Source organism: Lepus europaeus, chromosome 19, assembly GCF_033115175.1.
Source record: "Lepus europaeus isolate LE1 chromosome 19, mLepTim1.pri, whole genome shotgun sequence".
Classification (NCBI taxonomy): Eukaryota; Metazoa; Chordata; class Mammalia; order Lagomorpha; family Leporidae; genus Lepus; species Lepus europaeus.
This window is the reverse complement of record NC_084845.1, coordinates 38,209,248-38,226,729: the sequence shown is the minus strand read 5'-3', so window position 1 is coordinate 38,226,729 and position 17,482 is coordinate 38,209,248. Positions and strand designations below refer to the sequence as shown.

At 53.2% G+C, this 17,482-nt stretch overlaps 1 protein-coding gene across 1 annotated transcript; it reads left to right on the top strand.

Moving 5' to 3' along the window:
- Positions 1 to 7,927: 7,927 nt before the first annotated feature.
- On the top strand, positions 7,928 to 17,075 carry SNX20 (sorting nexin 20). Its single transcript, XM_062177246.1, has 4 exons — positions 7,928 to 8,014; positions 11,197 to 11,335; positions 13,457 to 13,608; positions 15,945 to 17,075. The coding sequence occupies exons 2-4, from the start codon at positions 11,206 to 11,208 to the stop codon at positions 16,611 to 16,613; spliced, it is 951 nt and encodes a 316-aa protein (XP_062033230.1). The 5' UTR covers positions 7,928 to 8,014; positions 11,197 to 11,205; the 3' UTR covers positions 16,614 to 17,075.
- Positions 17,076 to 17,482: the final 407 nt, after the last annotated feature.

Here is a 17,482-nt window from a genome sequence, read left to right as displayed (position 1 = left end):
AGGAGCCTGGAGCTTCATCTGGGTTTCTCATTGGGGTGCAGGGGCCCAATACTGGGCCATCTTCCACTGCCCTCCCAGGGGCATTGGCAAGGAGCTGAATCAAAAGTGGAGCAGCTGGGACACAAACTGGCACATCTATGGGATGCCAGCATCGCAGGCAGTGGCTTAACCTGCCATGCCACAAAGCCAACCCCTAGAAATTTATTTTTAACAGATGGTATAAATGTATGCTTACTAGCATGCACAAATGCCCTTAATAAAAAAATTACAAGCTGAATTTCAAAAGTAGGTTGTTTCATATTTCATTTTTAAATATTTATGTATTTTAAAAGGTGGAGTGCTAGAAAGAGGCAAAGATAGAGAGATCTTCTATCTACTGGTTCACTCCACAAATGGCCACAACAGCCAGGGCTGTGCCAGGCTGAAGCCAGGAACCCAGAACTCCATCCAGGTCTCCCACATGGGTGATAGAGGCCCAACACTTGGGTCATCTGCTGCTTTCCCAGGAACATTAGCAGGGAGCTGGACTAGAAGCAAAGCAACTAGAGCTCCAATATGGGATGCCAGCAGCTTAACTCATCATGCCACACCAATCCCGATTGGTTGTTTTCTTAACAAGAGTGCCCATAACAGTGTTTTCAACAAATGGTACTGGGAAAACTGGCAATCCACATGCTAAAGAATGGCTTTGGACTGCTATCTCACACCATGTACAAAATTTCACCCAAAATGGATCAAAGACCTAAATGTAAGAGCCAAAATACAAAATTCTTAGAAGGAAACATGGATGCAAATTTCCGTGAGCTTAAATAAAGCAATGATTTCTCCAGTTTGATACCCAAAGCATAAATGGCCAAAGAAAAGATCCATCGGATTCTACCCCAATTTATAAACTTTTTGTTTCAAAAGACATCATTAAGAAGGTGAAATGAAAACCAACAGAATGGGAGGAAATAGTTCTAAACTATATGCAGAATATACATAGAATTCCTAAAATTCAACAGTAAAAAGACTAACGTGGGAATTGGTATCATGGCGCAGCAGGTTAAGCTGCTCTTCAGATGCTGCAATCCCATAGGAGCACCGATTTCAGTCCCAGCTGCTCTACTTCCCATCCAGTGACCTGCCAATACACCTGGGAGAGCAGCAAAGTGAGAGACCTGGAGTTCCTGGCTCCTGGCTTCAGTCGGCCCAGCCCTGGCTGTTGTGGCCATTTGTGGAGTGAAGCAGCAAATGGAAGAGCTCTTTCTCTCTTTCTGCTCCCTGGCTCACCACATGATCCTTCCTCCCCACAAGCACCCCATCCACCACCCTCAGCAGATGCCACACCAATGGGACCATGTGGTCTGAGACTCGAAACACCAAGACCGTCCTTCCTAAGTAACTTGTTTTAAGTACACCATCCTCTTCAGGGCATGGTACGTGTTTTCTCATTAGATTGTGAGTCCTTGAGGGCCCCGGGCATCACACCTTCATTATTCCTGGAGCTCAGCCCCTAGCTCTGTGCTGGTCCCAAGTTTGTTTGTTGAGTAATTTATTGCACACTGTGGACCCAGTGGAGCTCCACCGAGCTGCTTCCAACCTGGGGAAGCCAATGTGCCTAGGTCTCTCGGGCAGCCTCTACTCTTGCTCCACGCCACTTCCGGATCAGACCCAGCCTTCTGTCACTTACCCATCTCCCGTCCTAACCCAACTGTAAGCTCATCAGCGAATTGGGCAGGTTTTCATGAAGATCAGTGCTATGGCCTGCATGTCTGTGTCCCCCTTAGCACTACATGGAGAGCTCTCCTGAGTGGGATCAGTGTCCCTATAAAGGAGACCCTGGAGACATCCCTTTCTTTCCCACACCAACATGTGAGGTTACAGCAGAAAGACGGCCATGTGGGAAGCAGGCCCTCTGCAGACAACGGATCTGTGGTACCTTCGGCTTGGAGGGCCCACAGCTCCAGAACTCTCTATGGTATTATCATAGCAGCCCGAGTACCACCAGACTCCCAATGACATGATTCTGCTTCCCTGTCCAAGCCTCTTTGACAGACCCCCTTGCCCTGTCTCCCCTCTCTTCTTCCTCCCTCTCCTCCCTGTTGCTTCTAGAATCATCTCTCTTTTTCCCAACCCTTCCATTCTAGTCCCAAACTTATAAATCCCACTTTGGCAAAAGGAAATGTTCCACTCACTGGACAGAACTCTGTCTTTGACCAGTATGTTGTTACTGCCGCCATCGTTCATGAACCCACAGCCAGGCTGCACACTTCTAAGGAGAAAAAGGCACCCTCTGCACCTGCATGGACACAGGACTGGATTTCAGCCCCACACCTGCCCTCTCCAGGGTCCTGGGCCTTAAAACCATACGTGATGGCCCCCACCCAATCTGTTCATCAAAGCCTTTGTCCAAATAAACATCTCCCAAGAAGGAGAGGCTGATAAGGAAAGTTAGATTTTTCTCTACCTCTTCACCAGGAATCTCTACCCACATCAGAAGGCCTGAGGGTACTGAGGTTGAGGAAAGACCAGGAGGCTCAGTGACCATGGCCGAAGCTCTCTCAGACTGTAGCACAGACAAACGGCCTGCACCCCTTGCCCACTCTACGATGTCTCAACTCAGCCACAGCACAGTGAGGGTAATCCACAGTGCACTCTGCTTGTGGCCCCAACTTTAAAATCCCACAGTACTAGGAAACTGAATTTTTAAAAGTAAAATAAATTAATTTATTTGAAAGAGACAGATTGAGAGAGAAAGAGACACAGAGAAAGAGAGTGAGACAGAGAGATCATCCATCGGCTGGTTCAATCGCCAAATGGCCACAATGGCCAAGGCTAAGCTGGGCCAGATCAAAGCCGGGAGCCAGAAACTCCATCCGAGTCTCCCACATGGGTGCAGGGCCATCCTCTGTTGCTTTCCCAGACACATTAGCAGGGAGCTGGGTCAGAAGCGGAGCAGCGGAGATTCAAACCGCCACTCTGATATGGGATGCCAGGTCTCAAGCACTAGTTTAACCTGCTACACCACAGTGCCGATCATATGAAAATTTGCTTAAAGCTTATACGGGCACACCCAGCTGCATAAAAAGCAAGACTGAAAATGACCAGGCTTTGTATCACCTGGGAACAATACAACACCAGTTTGGGCTTGTTTTGCCAGCCCTGGGGAGGTACACCCGAAGTTGATAAATCCTTGTCAAAATTCTCCACGTTGTTCCTGTGTGGTGGCCCCTGGCTTACAGATGTTTCTAGAGCAGTGGGAAGCAGTCATTTCCACAAGCAATGATTTGCTCAATGTAGAATGCTTTGACGCTAAGCGGACTTCATCTCATGTTGCAAACAGGAAATCCAAAAATCAGGGAAGGGCCGTGGCCTGCCCCGGATCGCACAGTGAGTCAGGGCTGAGCCCCAGCCCAGCCCAGCGCCTGCCTCTCGGCATTTCCCCCCTGGCTCCTTCATTCCCACACATGCTTCCTGAAGGTCCACTGTGCGGCAGCCTCTACCCTCCGAGCTGGGGCAGGAGGCTGATGCAAAGTCCCTGCCATCCTGGCATGAGAGACAGGAAATAAATAAGTAAACAAACAAGCAAATCAGACAGAGACCTTGACAGAGGGGTCACTGGAAGGACACAGGGAGGAGCGATGAGGGCGCCCTTATGGGAAAAAAACAGAGAAGGGAATCCCTGGCCAATGAAGAGGGTGCAGAGGCGAAGGCTGGGCCCAGCACAAGAAAGCAGTCCTGAACAGCTGTGTGCCACTGGCGGGGCGCCAAACAAGGTTGGGAAGAGAAGTGGCCCATCACCGAGGCCCCCGAGGGAGCTTGGCTGTAAGAAAGACAAAGCTCTGCCCACCTCTGGAATTCTAGAAGCAGCAGTAGCTCCAGAGGCCAGCCTTTCTCCTTCCCAACTCCCCAGAGCCCCTTGGGCCCCTCCTCCCATCTGGGTTCAGTATCACCATGGGGGATGCCCACTCGTGTGTCCCTGTCCACTCAACGACAGTGAGATCTTGTCATGGATTGAGTTCACATGGATTCATTTCATAATCCTAACACCCAATGCGAGGGTATGAAGAGGTGGAGCCCTCATGAACGAGATTAGTGTGCTCATAAGAGAGGGGTCCAGTGGCCGAGGGGCTGAGGGGCCGGTGCTGTGGTGCAGCAAGTTAAGCTGATACCTGGAGGCCAGCATCCCATATCAGAGTGCCTGGCTCAAGTCCTGACTATTCTACTTCCCTTCCAGTGTCTTGCTCACGTGCCCAGGAAAAACAGCAGATGTGTCCCTGTCACCCACCTGGGAGACCCAGGCGGAATTCCTGGCTCCTGGCTTTCGCCTAGCCCAGACCTGGTTGTTGGGGGCATTTGGGGGGGTGAACCAGTAGATGGAAGTGCTCACTCATTCTCCCTCTCTCTCTCTCTGCCTTTCAAATAAAGAAGTCTTTGAGAAAAAGCGAGAGCATACCCAGAGGGCTCTCTGGCCATCTCTGTGCCAAGAGAGGCTACAATGAGGAGACGGCCATCGGCACACCCGGGTGCCCTCACGACTCTGCCAGCACCCTGACCTCCGTGACCACCAGAACTAGGAGAAATCAACAGTGGTTCTTGAAGCCCTCCAAGCCAAAGCCTGTGCTGTTCGGTTAGAGAGCCCGAGCTGACTGAGACGTGGCCCCTGCCTGTTCGCTGGCACACAGAGCTCTGTGCTGTGGAGAAAAGCCAACAGCAGCGGGCATGGAGACGTCTGGTCACTGCGGCCCAGCCTGGTCCTTTACACACAGGTCAGATGCCTGCCTCCTTGTCAGGGGGTTTCCAGAGAATATCTCCTGCCCCCAGAAGAGGAAGCAGCGGCTCCTACTCGCCCTTTCCCTGCGGTCGCTGACTGCTGGGTGGCAGGCCCATGGGGCCAGAGAGAAAGGCTGAGTCCGTGCTGGCTTCTCGCAGATTCCAGGCCTTGGGTGAGAAAACTGGGGAGCTACAGGCCACATCGCAGGAAGAGAAGAGGAGAAGAGAGGGGCACCAGTCTCTCTCTTTCTCTCTGCGCCCTCGTCTCCATGTCACATCTGGGCCTCTGCCGGGCCGCAGGAGGCAGAGATAAATGAGATGTAACCTCTGCGCTCAGAGAGCCAGAGACACACACAGCTCGTGGCAGTTCCCCTTGAGCTCTGGCCCCAAGCAGACCCAGGGTGGATCATCTAGGACATGATGGTGCTACAGAGAAGTGTGCAGACATAGCCATGGCAGTAAGCAAGGCCAGTAAGTAAAGAGGTGCCCCCCGGAGTCCCAAACGAGAAAGGCTTCAGAGTAACAGGAATGGTCCACTTGTGGATAGCACAGAGCAGCATTGTTCTAAAGGCTGTGTATGGGGCCGGTGCTATGGCGTAACGGGTAAAGCCGCTGCCTGTGGCATCAGCATCCCACAGGGGCGCCAGTTCTAGTCCCAGCTGCTCCACTTCCAATCCAGCTCCCTGCTAATGTGCCTGGGAAAGCAGCAGAAGATGGCTCAAGTGCTTGGGGTCCTGCACCCACCTGGGAGACCCAGAAGAAGCTCCTGGCTTTGCCACTCTCCAAATGGCCCAACCCTGGCTGCTGTGGCCATTTGGAGAGTGAACCAGCAGATGGAAGATCTCTCTCTCTCTCTCTCTCTCTCTCTGTATAACTCCTCCTTTCAAATAAATAAATAAAGCTTTTAAAATTTTTTTTTAAAATAAAGGCTGTGAACATCTTAATCCATCTGAGGCCTCACAAGTGTCTGGCATTGCTGAGAACCCTCCATGACCTCACTGTAGGACATGTGAGAGACTAACGTGGTTGAATACTTAGAAGCTGGTGACGGCTACTCATCACAAGACCCAGTTAAGAGACTATAAATGCAAATCACAGAGGAAAAAAGAGATATGGAAAAGCACATATACCCATATGAGTGCATAAAGAATACCTACAAACCACACACACACAAAAAAAATCCAGTCCCAAATGAGCAACAGACTTGAACAGACAGTTCGCAAAGAAGGTACAAGGATGGCAAAGAAGCCATGGAAGACACTCAGCTATAACTAGGGAAATGCAACTTATGCCCATGGGATTCCACTGCGCACCCATGAGAGTGGCTACAATCAAACACACTGACAATGTCAAGTGTCGCTGAAGATGTGGTAGCTCCTGACAGCACAGTCACCCTGGAAAATGGTCTGGCATGATCTGTCCGTACTCTAAGATGCAGAAATTCTGCTTCAGATACACACGGGGAACTCTTCAATATGGAGAGGGTACAACCAGCAGCGCTCAGCACAATGGCTGTCCCAGACACAACCCACATGTGCATCACCAGACCCAGGGAAGGTTGAAGGGTGATGTGTTCATACAGCGAAGCAAAGCGACAACAGAAATGAGAAAGCTTCATCTACACACAAACACATCAGAGATTTTACACAAATAAATGTGAATGAAACAAGACACCAAAGAATGCAAATGGTATGTGGGGCTCAACCTATATAATATTCAAAAATGAGTATAGGGGCCGGCACTGTGCTGTAGCAGGTAAAGCCACCGCCTCCAGTGCCAGCATCCCATGTGGACACGGGTTCGAGTTCCGGCTGCTCCACTTCTGATCCAGCTCTCTGCTATGGCCTGGGAAAGCAGTAGAAGATGGCCCAAGCCCTTGGGTCCCAGCACCCGTGTGGGAAGACCTGGAGGAAGCTCCAGATTCCTGGCTTTGGATCGGCGCAGCTCCAGCCATTGCAGCCAATTAGGGAGTGAACCAGCGGATGATGGAAGACTCTCTCTGCCTCTCCTCTCTCTGTGTAACTCTGTCTTTCAAATAAATAAATAAATCTTTTTTTTTTTTTAAAAATGAGCATAATGAAATTCTGTTGTTTGGGGATCTACTTTAGGTGGTAAATTTAGGAAGAAAAGCAAAGAAGTAACTCCCATGAGAATCAGGACTACTTCTAACGGGGAGAAAGGGAATCAGCCGGGAATAGACCACGCGCATTTCTGGGGAGAGGGACTGCGAAGTTCTGTTTTTGTTGTCCCTGTCCCAGCCTCCTTGCCCTCAAGGCCATAAACCCCGGTGGTCGTGAGCCACATCACAGTGTCCCTGACACTTCCGTCGGTGATACTAGATGCAGCTCTGTCCGAGAAAAGGCTCCGGGTAGAGCTGTGAGGCCACCCATTGCTCTTCCGTTTCTGGCACTCACTCTGCATCCAGCTCCAAGCTCTAGGCTCTAGGCCTCAGTTTGCCCACCTGTTAGTGGGGCATGAGGGCCCTCCTCGTACCTAGCTCAGAGAATATGATAATGAATGTTGAGGGGTGCTATGGTTTAGATGTGTGCCCCAAATTCCTGTGTTGGGAGCTTGATCCTCAGGGAGATGGTGTTGGAGGGCGGGGTAAGGACAGGTAACTGTGGTGAGGGCGGAGCCTGGGTGAATGGGTTCCTGCCACTGTTAGGGAGCGGGGTCATCCTCAAGGAGAGTGGGCTAGGCTGGTGACAAGTTGGCCCCCTCTCGTGTTTACTCGCTTGCACTTTCACCTGCTGCTCTCCAGCGACACAGCACGGAGGCCTCTTCCGGTCGTCACTCTCGGTGTTGTAGCCTCCAGAACCGTGAGCCAAGCCAACTTCCTTCACTACCAAAGACCAGTCTGCGGTATTGTTACAGCGACAGAAAACGGACCAGGACAACGGGTGCCAGGAGCTCCAGGCCCAGAGCCCAGGGAACACCCAGGACTCAAGGGCAAAGCAATAGGTAAAGGGAAGCTGAGGTAAACACCACCCCCTCCTGCCACCCCGACCCAGGGCTGGCCCTGCCCACCGCCCTGCCCTGCGTGCTGCTGGCTGTCAGTCAGTGGGGTTCCGGGCACTGTCTCTCACCAGCCAATGAGCGGGGGCGATCAGGAGCAGGCCACACAGCCTATTTCCTGTTTTCAAACGGGGAACTTAACCAAGCCAGCAGCCACTCAACTGACTACTCGGAACCGAGAGCTGAGAGTGCCATGTGACACTGCCCTGGACCCCTGGACGCGCACAGGGCCCACAGGCCTCAGGTCAGTGTTGGATCCCAAACTTGATTGGTCTCTGCCCACTGTGGCCTGACTCTCCTCTTCCTGTGACTTGTTTGAGGCTGGGTGGGACGGGGAAGCCAGCCTCTGGGGGGAGGGGTTCTCCTTAGCACCTCAAGGCAGAACCCGGGCCAGCTTTCCAATCCTCTGTCACCCCAAGGCCAGACACCTGTACAACTCCTCTTGGGCCTGGGGTCACCACACCTGTGTTTCTCAAATAGTGGTACCCTTGGGGACTTGTGCAAAATGCAGATGCCAGGGCCCTCTCCAACCTGTTAGATGGGAAATCTGCTTCTGAACAAGCCCCGGCTCTCCCACCCCGGCCCAGCCCACCTCCCCAGGTGATTCTGATGCACACTCGCATTTGAGAACCCGTGCCCTTGGCAAGGCTGTGCAGGTGAGCATCTAGGGATCTGGTAGTACCCACCCTTCCCTAGCCAGAGGCTACGGCATAGCCAACGTCCTGGGATCTTCCCACACAGAAGGCAGGCTGGGAACATGATTCCACCTCACTGGAGCCTCATCCCTGGTGACAAGCCCTTGGCTGTCCCCTAGGAAAGGCACCTGGACTCTGTGGCGGTAGCCCTGTGAGTCCATCAGAGGAAGGACTGGGCATGGCAGCAATGTCTCTTGAAGAGGAGGCGTGGCCAGGGCACCTGGGAGACAAGGAGAAGAAGGACTCCATTCACACAGACCTGGGTGGGAGAGCTGGGAAGCTGCTCTGTAGCCAGGGCCAAGTGCAGGCCCCAGGCCAACAGCACAGACACCTGCAGTGTCTGCTTATAGAGCCTGGACATCTTGGCCACACAGAGTAGGGAGGGAAGGGCCCACAGGCGTCCTGCAAGCTGTTCCCAAAGAGTAGTAAGAGCAACAGGATTGCATTCCCATTTCTCAGAGAAGGAAACTGAGGTCAAGAGAGGACTAGGAAGCTGCCTGGAACCCCTCACAGGTACCCATTCACAGGTGACGCCCAGCCAGTCCCACGAAAGAAAGCACAGGGGAGCTGGATGTGGCTGCTGTATTTGGTTTTTATTCTCGGCCTTGGCTTCGTGATCAACTTTCCCAGGTCTTCATAGAGTGTCCAGGCAAAGGATCATATCTGGGGCCTTCCACAGCCTCTGGGCACACCGTGCCCTGCTTCTGACATGACACCAGCGGCCTGATCATGAGGCAGAGCTGAAAGGGCGGATCACAGAGGTCAATGCCACTCAGATCACCCATTTCACAGATGGGCTGACTGAGGCAGGTGCATAAGAGTACACACAGGAGGCCGGCGCCACGGCTCAATAGGCTAATCCTCCGCCTGCGGCGCTGGCACACCGGGTTCTAGTCCCGGCTGGGGTGCCAGATTCTGTCCCAGTTGCTCCTCTTCCAGTCCAGCTCTCTGCTGTGGCCCGGGAGTGCAGTGGAGGGTGGCCCAAGTCCTTGGGCCCTGCACCCGCATGGGAGACCAGGAGGAAGCACCTGGCTCCTGGCTTCGGATCAGCGCAGTGCGCTGGCCGCAGCACGCCGGCCACAGCAGCCATTGAGGGGTGAACCAATGGAAAAAGGAAGACCTTTCTCTCTGTCGTCTCTCTCTCACTGTCCACTCTGCCTGTCAAAAAAAAAAAAAAAAAAAAGCACATACAGGAAACACTGGGATCCAAGAACCCCAGACATCAAGAGTGCATGTGGCCCACTCGCTATCTCGCTTGGACACTTCCCAGAATGCTGTAGGGTCCCCAAACCTGACCATGCACAGTGGGTGAGCAGGACAGAGCTGTGGGCACACTTGTCAGGCATGGAAGCAAAAGCCAGGTGACAGGAAGCCATGTGGATGAGGACCCAAGGTTGGTCAGGGAGGAAGCTGTCTCCTGACTCCATGGGGAGGGCTGAGAGATCCTTGACATACTCAACCTTGTGCAGCGCTGGCCGGCCAGGCCCCGGCTCTGTGCCTGCTTGCCTGACTTAGAAAAGGGGAGGTTGGATTGAAGGTCCTGGGGTCACCCCGTGGCCAGCTGCACAGGGTCAGCTAGAGAATCCCCAGGCTTCCTTTCACCTGACACAGCAAGAGAGCTTCCCCCTAAGGATGGACCCCAGGCCCTGGCTGACCGCACCTCTCCCCAGCCAGGCTGACAGAGTTGGGGACAGACTCTGGCAACACCCAAGGATGCAGCAGGGAGTGGTGTCAGAGCAGCAATGGCCCCACCTCTCTCTAAGCCACAGTCAGCCTAGGGGTTCAGACCCAGGGCCTGGACCCCAACAGACTAGAATTCAAGTCCCAACTCAAAGGCTCAGTTCCTTGATCATAAAATATAGATAAAAACTGCCACTGTCACAGATGGTGGTCAGATCAATGAGCGAGCAGGCGCTGAACACAGAGTGTGCAACACCACACACATTTGGGACGAGTTCAGCTTTGCTCCTTGGGCACCCTTACCAGTCACCTAACCGTGGACTAGACTTCTGTTATGTGGTGCTATAATGGATTTTTGTACCTGTAAGGCAGGCGGGGGATATGAAGAAGCTAGGTGGGTGTGAAGTGAATGTAAGTCATTTGGAAACTTTAGCTGATGGATAGGTAGGGGATATGATAGAGATGATAGATGAGATTTATAGATATAGAAGATATATGATAGATGAGATAGATATAATGGATAGATGAAATAGATATGATAGATAAGAATGATAAAAATACATAGATGATAGATGAGATAGATATGGATAGGTAGGTGGATGAGATGCATAGATAGATAGATACACAGACAGACAGACAGATGATATGTGCACATGTCCACCTGCTCTGAATACTGAGCTTTCATTCACACACATAATATAAAACTGACATGGACCTGGGCAAGCCAGCAGCTGTCTCCCAAGTAATCACAAAAGCCATTCCTTTTGCTTGAAATCACCTCATTTAAAACTCAGAGCAACTGGGTAATGCCAGGGTCATGACAGTAACAGGAGGCTCTGCTCTGGCTTGGAGTGATCTGTCCGGCCCACGGGGCAGCCCCAGGGACACACATGGCCTCTGTGTGGACAGCTGGGTGGGCTGGGAGGGCACGGCAGTGGGGCTGTTGTCCTAGCTCTCTGCCAGGCAGCAGGCATCCTCAGCGCCCAGGAGCCAGCAGGAACCCCGACGGGAGCGGGCACTCACTGTTCTCTCTCTCTGGTGTCTCTGACAGCCCCGGAGCATGGCAAGCCCCGAGCACCTTGGGAGCCCTGGCTGGACAGCACCTGTGACCCAGTGTGCAGCAAGGACCAAGCAGGAAGCACCCGCCACTGGCCCTGGCCTCCCACATCCGGGACCTGCAGGGCACTCAGGTGGGCTTGAGGCGTGTGGCTTGATGCAGGGGAGGAGGTGGTGGAGAGGGGAAGACATTTGAAGTTCGCATGTGGTGGCTTCAAGGATTCCACCTAAGAGTGAGCAGCTCTCTCGGGTTACCCAGCATTGGCACAGAGACAGCGATCGGGGCAGGTTGTACATCTGGGAAAGTGATGAACGGAAGGGATGGAGTCAGGACAGGGTAGCAATGAACAGTGGCCACTGTAGGTAACTGGGACACAGTCCCAACAGACTGCATGGGACACATTTCAGAGCTGCCCCATCCGAGGAGCCTGGCTGTTGTCACCTGGTTCTGTCTTGCGTGGGCAAGGGAATGCTCCTGAGCAGACAGCTATGCCCTGAGAACGCCCTCCGGGTGACTGTCATGGCTGCTTTTAGTAAGAAGCCCACAGAATGTTCTAGAATAATGAGTGCCAATGGGGCCTGGCCGGCACTGACAGCATCTGCTACAGCACTATCTCCTGGGACAAATCACTGGATGCCTACTCTCTTCCCGGCCCTGTGCAGGGCACTGGGGAAACAGGCACAAATCAAACCCTCAAGTGGGTAAGAAAACATACCTGAGAAAAAATGGTTAGAAATGGCATGAAGGGCCGGCGCTGTGGCATAGTAGGTAAAGCCTCTGCTCGCGGTGCCGGCATCCCATAAGGGGGCCAGTTTGAGTCCTGGCTATACCAATTCCAATCCAGCTCCCTGCTAATGCACCTGGGAAAGCAGTGGAAGATGGCCCAGGTGCTTGGGCCCCTGCACCCACATGGGAGACTCGGAAGAAGTTCCTGGCTCCTGGCTTCAGTCTGGCCCAGCTCTGGCTGTTGCAGCCATTTGGGGAGTGAACCAGCAGATGGAAGATTCTCTCTCTCTGTAACTCTGCCTCTCAAATAAATAAATAAATAAATATTTTTTTAAAATGCAAAGAAAAGAAATGGCATGGGAAGGATATGGGAGTAAGCTGGGAAGCTCTCACTCCAATGCCAGTGACAACTAGGACAACAGTGGTCCGAGAAGGCGAACAAGTGAATGTTGAGTCCAGCATACATAGCCAGCCTGTCACATGCATTTGAGACAAATTCAGCTTTGCTCCTTGGGCACGCTCACCAGCCGTGTGACCCTGTGGGCGGGGTCTTGAAGAACACACTGGAGATGGGAAGGATGCTAAACTTTCCCCGGCTTCTCAGAGGGTCATGGGGCTCAAGCGAGGTTTAGGAATCACGCTGTCCATCTTCCGGGCAGGGAAAGAGAAGGCCTGGATTCGAGGCAGAGGAGTGGCTGTGTAAGACAGAGCATCCACTGGAAGGCCCATCAGAAGTCCCCCAGGCTGGGGTGGGAACACAGCATCCCTGTTGCCCCTTTGCCGTGAGCTACTGTGTGCTTCGTAGGCCCAGCGATAACCACAGTGCCCGCGTCAGGGGAGCTGCCCCTGCTTGCTGGGAGCGCAGGGTTTCCCAAGGGCCAGTCTACAGGCAGGAAGCGGACTATGCAACATGCCCATCCACATTTCACACCCCAGAAACCACTTGGGGGTCACTCTAGTGCACTGTACAGTACATGTGCAAATGGAATCTCAGCAATCAGAACAGATGGTACTGGTATGTATCTATCCATACATCCTTTTAAGAAAATGACCTATTTTCTTACTTGAAAGGCAGAGTGAAAGAGAGAGAGAGATCGTTCATCTGCTGGTTCACTCCCCAGATGGCCACAACAGCCAGGGCTGGGCTAGGTTGAAGCCAGTAACTCTGTCTGGGTCTCCCACATGAGTGGCAGAGGCCCAAGTTCTTGGGCCATCACCTGCTACTTTCCCAGATGCGTTAGCAGGGAGCTGGATCAGAGGTAGAATGGCCAGGACTTGAACCAGCACTCTGATATGGAATGCCAGTGGCTCAAGCAGTGGCTTAACATGCTGCACCAAGTGCTGGCCCCTATCTATCTTTAAGCAAGGTTGGCCACACACATCTGGCGGATAAATGCTAGGGTGGGCAGAGGGGGACATTCACCGCTCTCCCAGCATTCTGAAGCCCCATCCCAGGTAGACCCAGCTGTCTCTCCAAGCTCCTCTGTCTCTCCGGGGCACTGATTTGGTACAAATCCCGTCTGTCCAGACACGCACAGCAGGCCGAGCTCCAACTCCAGCATGACCACGCGGGAGCTGCAGGAGCACTGGCAGAACGAGAAATGCCACTGTAAGCCTGTCAAACTGCTCTTTGAGATTGCTTCTGCACGCATCGAGGAGAGAAGGGTCTCCAAGTTTGTGGTAAGTCAAGACAGGAAAATGATGAAGCCCTGAGCCTCAGCTTTCCCAACCACACAATGGGCTGACATACACTCACTCACAGAGTTCTTCAGGAGACATACCCAAGAGCTAGATTCTATACTTGGGACCATGCTGGGGCCAGAGTCATGGTCCCTGATCCTAAGAAGGAAAGAGCCCAGGAGACTCCCAGGTTACCAGGTGTTAGTCATCTATGCCCTTGTTGACCCACTTTGCCATATCTCTGCATCATTTAATATTATTTACTTCATTTGTTCTTTAAATTGGGTCATTTTTAAAGACACTAAATAGTTTTAAAGAGAAAGACCTTACATGGAAAGTCAGGATTGTACAGCATAAAGAAAAAGTCATTATAAAAATAAATGGAAGGAAAGTTAAGTGCTGCTATAAAAATTCTGGCTGGGTTCCTGTGCTGGGGGATGCTGTCTTTGGTAGATGGGATTGTAGCCTGTGTCAGGAAGACGTTAAAGACCACCCAAGAGCCACACTCAACCTTCCTTTTTCACTTAATTGGGACCAAGATAAGTTCAAGAGCAACCACCAGGTGCCAGCTGCACTGGTGCACAATCCCCGTGGTTCAGTGCATGAACTCACTTAGCCCTCACCCAGCGATGTGGGCCCTACTCCCAGTTTTGTTTTATGGATAAAACTCAAAGAGGTTAAGTTACCTAGCTAAGACCACACAGCAAGACAATGTCAGGGCTCGGATTATAACGCGGGCTGTCCGGCGCCAGTGTCAGTGCCCTTCAAACCAGTATTCTCTACAAGCAGAGGTAAGACAGAGTCGCTTCTCACAACCACATTGCCAGTGTAACTAAATGATGCTAAATGTGAAGGTACTTCAAATGGTTTGTGGGAAAAGAAATTAAACGGTATGTTCTGTTGTGCAAAACATTTTAAAATCCATTCATACAAGGGCTCTTTAAGAAGTTCCTGAAAGAGCATAGAATTTAAAAAGCATGGATTTTGAACATTTTTACATCAAAACAAACATCCTTTTTTTTTTTTTTTTTTTTTTTGTTAAACTTATTTTTTAAGAGACAGAGGGAGGGAAAAAAAAATGGAGATGGGCAGACAGAGCTCCTATCCATTAGTTCAATTCCCAAATGCTCACAACAGCCAGGGCAAGGCGAGGAACCAGGAACTCAGTCTGAGTCCCAGGTTGGGTGGCAGGGACCCAACTACTTGAGCCATCATTGCTGCCTCCCAGGGTGCACATTAGTAGGAAGCTGGAGTCAGGAGTGGACCTGGGACTCAATCTTAGGCACTGCCATACGGGTTGGGGGCATCTTGACCCTTAGGCCAAATGCCCATCTATTATTATTATTAATGATAATAATAATAATAATAATATAGAGTCAGAGAGACAGATACTTATCTCTTTTTTTAAGTTTATTTTATTTCGGGCCAGTGCTGTGGCGCAGCGGGTTAAAGCCCTGGACTGAAGCAATGGCATCCCAATGAACGCTGGTTCTAGTCCCAGCTGCTCCTCTTCCAATCCAGCTCTCTGCTATGGCCTGAGAAAGCAGCAGAAGATGGCCCCAGTCCTTGGGCCCCTGCACCCACGTGGGAGACCTGGAAGAAGCCCCTAGCTCCTGGCTTCAGATTAGTGCAGCTCTGGCCATTGCGGCCAAAATTGGGGAGTGAACCAGCAGATGGAAGACCTCTCTCTCTGTCTCTACCTCTCTCTGTAACTCTGTCTTTCAAATAAATAAAAATAAATTTAAAAAAAATAAGTTTATTTTATTTGAAAGCCAGAGTAATAGAGACAGAGATCTTCCACCCAGTGGTTCACTCCCCAAAGAGCTGTAACAGCAGGTGCAGGGCCAGGCAGAAGCCAAGAGCCAGGAATCCATCCGGGTCTCCTACGTGGAGGACAGGGGCCCAAACACTGGTGCCATTCTCCACTGCCTTCCCAGGCGCAGAAGCAGAGAGCTGGGTGGGAAGTGGCGCAGTCCAGGGCTCTCACGGGACGCCAGCGTCACGGGCGGCGGGTCAACCTGGGAGCCACAGCGCAGGCCCTGGTACTTAGCTTTAACTCCATTTCCCACAGACTTTGTGCAGCATCTTCCTAGTAACTCAAACCCACTTCCCGGTGACCCCCACGTGCACAATGCACAGCTCTAATGCAAAGTTCCCGGCCCAGACAGTGAGGCCCAGCCCTGAGGCTCCCGGGCCCCTGCCAGGCGCGCTGTGGGGCTGCCACCTGTCAGGATGGCCACGACGCCGCCTGGCCGGGAGGCGCGCCCCCTAACCCGGCCTCACCGCGACCTGCGGCGGCCGGGGCGCCGGCGGCCGGCTTCTCCCTTGCGTTCTAGATGTATCAGATCGTGGTCATCCAGACCGGGAGCTTCGACGGCAGCAAGGCCGTGCTGGAGCGGCGCTACTCGGACTTCGAGCGGCTGCAGAAAGCCCTCCAGAAGTCGTTCAGGGAGGAGCTGGAAGACGTGGCCTTCCCCAAGAAGCGCCTGACGGGCAACTTCACCGAGGAGATGATCAGCGAGCGCAAGCAGGCGCTCAAGGAGTACCTGGGGCTGCTCTACGCCATCCGCGGCGTGCGCCGCTCGCGCGAGTTCCTCGACTTCCTGACGCGGCCCGAGCTGCGCGAGGCGTTCGGCTGCGTGCGCGCGGGCCGCTATGCCCAGGCGCTGGAGCTGCTGGCGCGCGTGCTGCCGCTGCAGCAGAAGCTCACGGCGCACTGCCCGGCCGCCGCCGTGCCCGCGCTCTGCGCCGTGCTCGTGTGCCACCGCGCGCTCGAGCGCCCCGCCGACGCCTTCGCCGCCGGCGAGCTGGCGCTGCAGTGCCTGCAGGCGCGCGAGGGCCACCGCTACTACGCGCCGCTGCTCGACGCCATGGTGCGCCTGGCCTACGCGCTGGGCAAGGACTTCGTGTCGCTGCAGGGGCGCCTGGAGGAGAGCCAGCTCCGCAAGCCCGCGCCGCGGGGACTCACGCTCAAGGAGCTCACGGTGCGCGAGTATCTGAACTGAGCCGCGGGCGCGGGCGATCCGGGCCCCTCGGCGCGGCGCGCGGGACTCAGGACCAGCTCCTCCTCTGCGCCTCCAGTGCCTGCACGGAGCAGAGATGCTCCCGGGACCCCTGGGAAGGCTCCGCTGTGCCCCGTGTGCCCTCGCTGCCAGCTGCCAGGCCTATCTCATCTCACACCGCAGACCCAGATGCCGGAACTTGGGGGGAGTGGGGTGGGCAGCTTGGCACAAGCATCGCTTGGGACGCCCGCGTGCCCTATGGGAGTGCCTAGGTTCCAGTCCCGGCTCCACTCCCAATTCCAGCTTCCTGCTCGTGCATACGCTGAGATGATGGCGCAAGCACGCAAGGCCCTGCCACGCACGTGGGAGACCTGGATTGAGTTCCACGCGCCTGGCTTCCACCAAGCTCAGCTCTGGCTGTTGCAGGCATTTGGGGAATGAACCAGCAAATGAAAGTTTCTCTCTCTCTCTCTCTCTCTCTCTCTCTCTCTCTCTCTCCCCTTTCCCTCTCCCTCTCCCTCTTTCTCTCCCTCTCCCCCATCCCTGTCCCTTTCTGTCTCTCTGCCTTTCAAATAAATAAATACATTTTTAAAAGAAAAGTCTATTTTTTCAAAAAAGAACCGTTTGGAGCGTAATGTGACCTTGCCCGTGTTTTTGTGGGAAACAGAAGCCATCCCAAACACATCTTACTCCCTTCCCTTGCAGCCAACTCTCTCCGGCTGCCCCGCGTCAGTTCTCTCTGCTCCTGCAGCGCCAGCATTGCTAAAAGATATTCCCACTGTTAGCTTAAGAGTCTAGCTCATGGCTAGCGCTGCGGCTCAATAGGCTAATCCTCCACCTGTGGCGCCGGCACACCAGGTTCTAGTCCCGGT

Coding starts and splice junctions, on each gene's coding strand:
- SNX20 (XM_062177246.1), top strand. CDS start 11,206: ATGGCAAGCCCCGAGCACCTTGGGAGCCCTGGCTGGACAGCACCTGTG. Junction 11,336..13,456: donor GGGACCTGCAGGGCACTCAG/GTGGGCTTGAGG, acceptor CCGTCTGTCCAG/ACACGCACAGCAGGCCGAGC. Junction 13,609..15,944: donor GAAGGGTCTCCAAGTTTGTG/GTAAGTCAAGAC, acceptor CTTGCGTTCTAG/ATGTATCAGATCGTGGTCAT.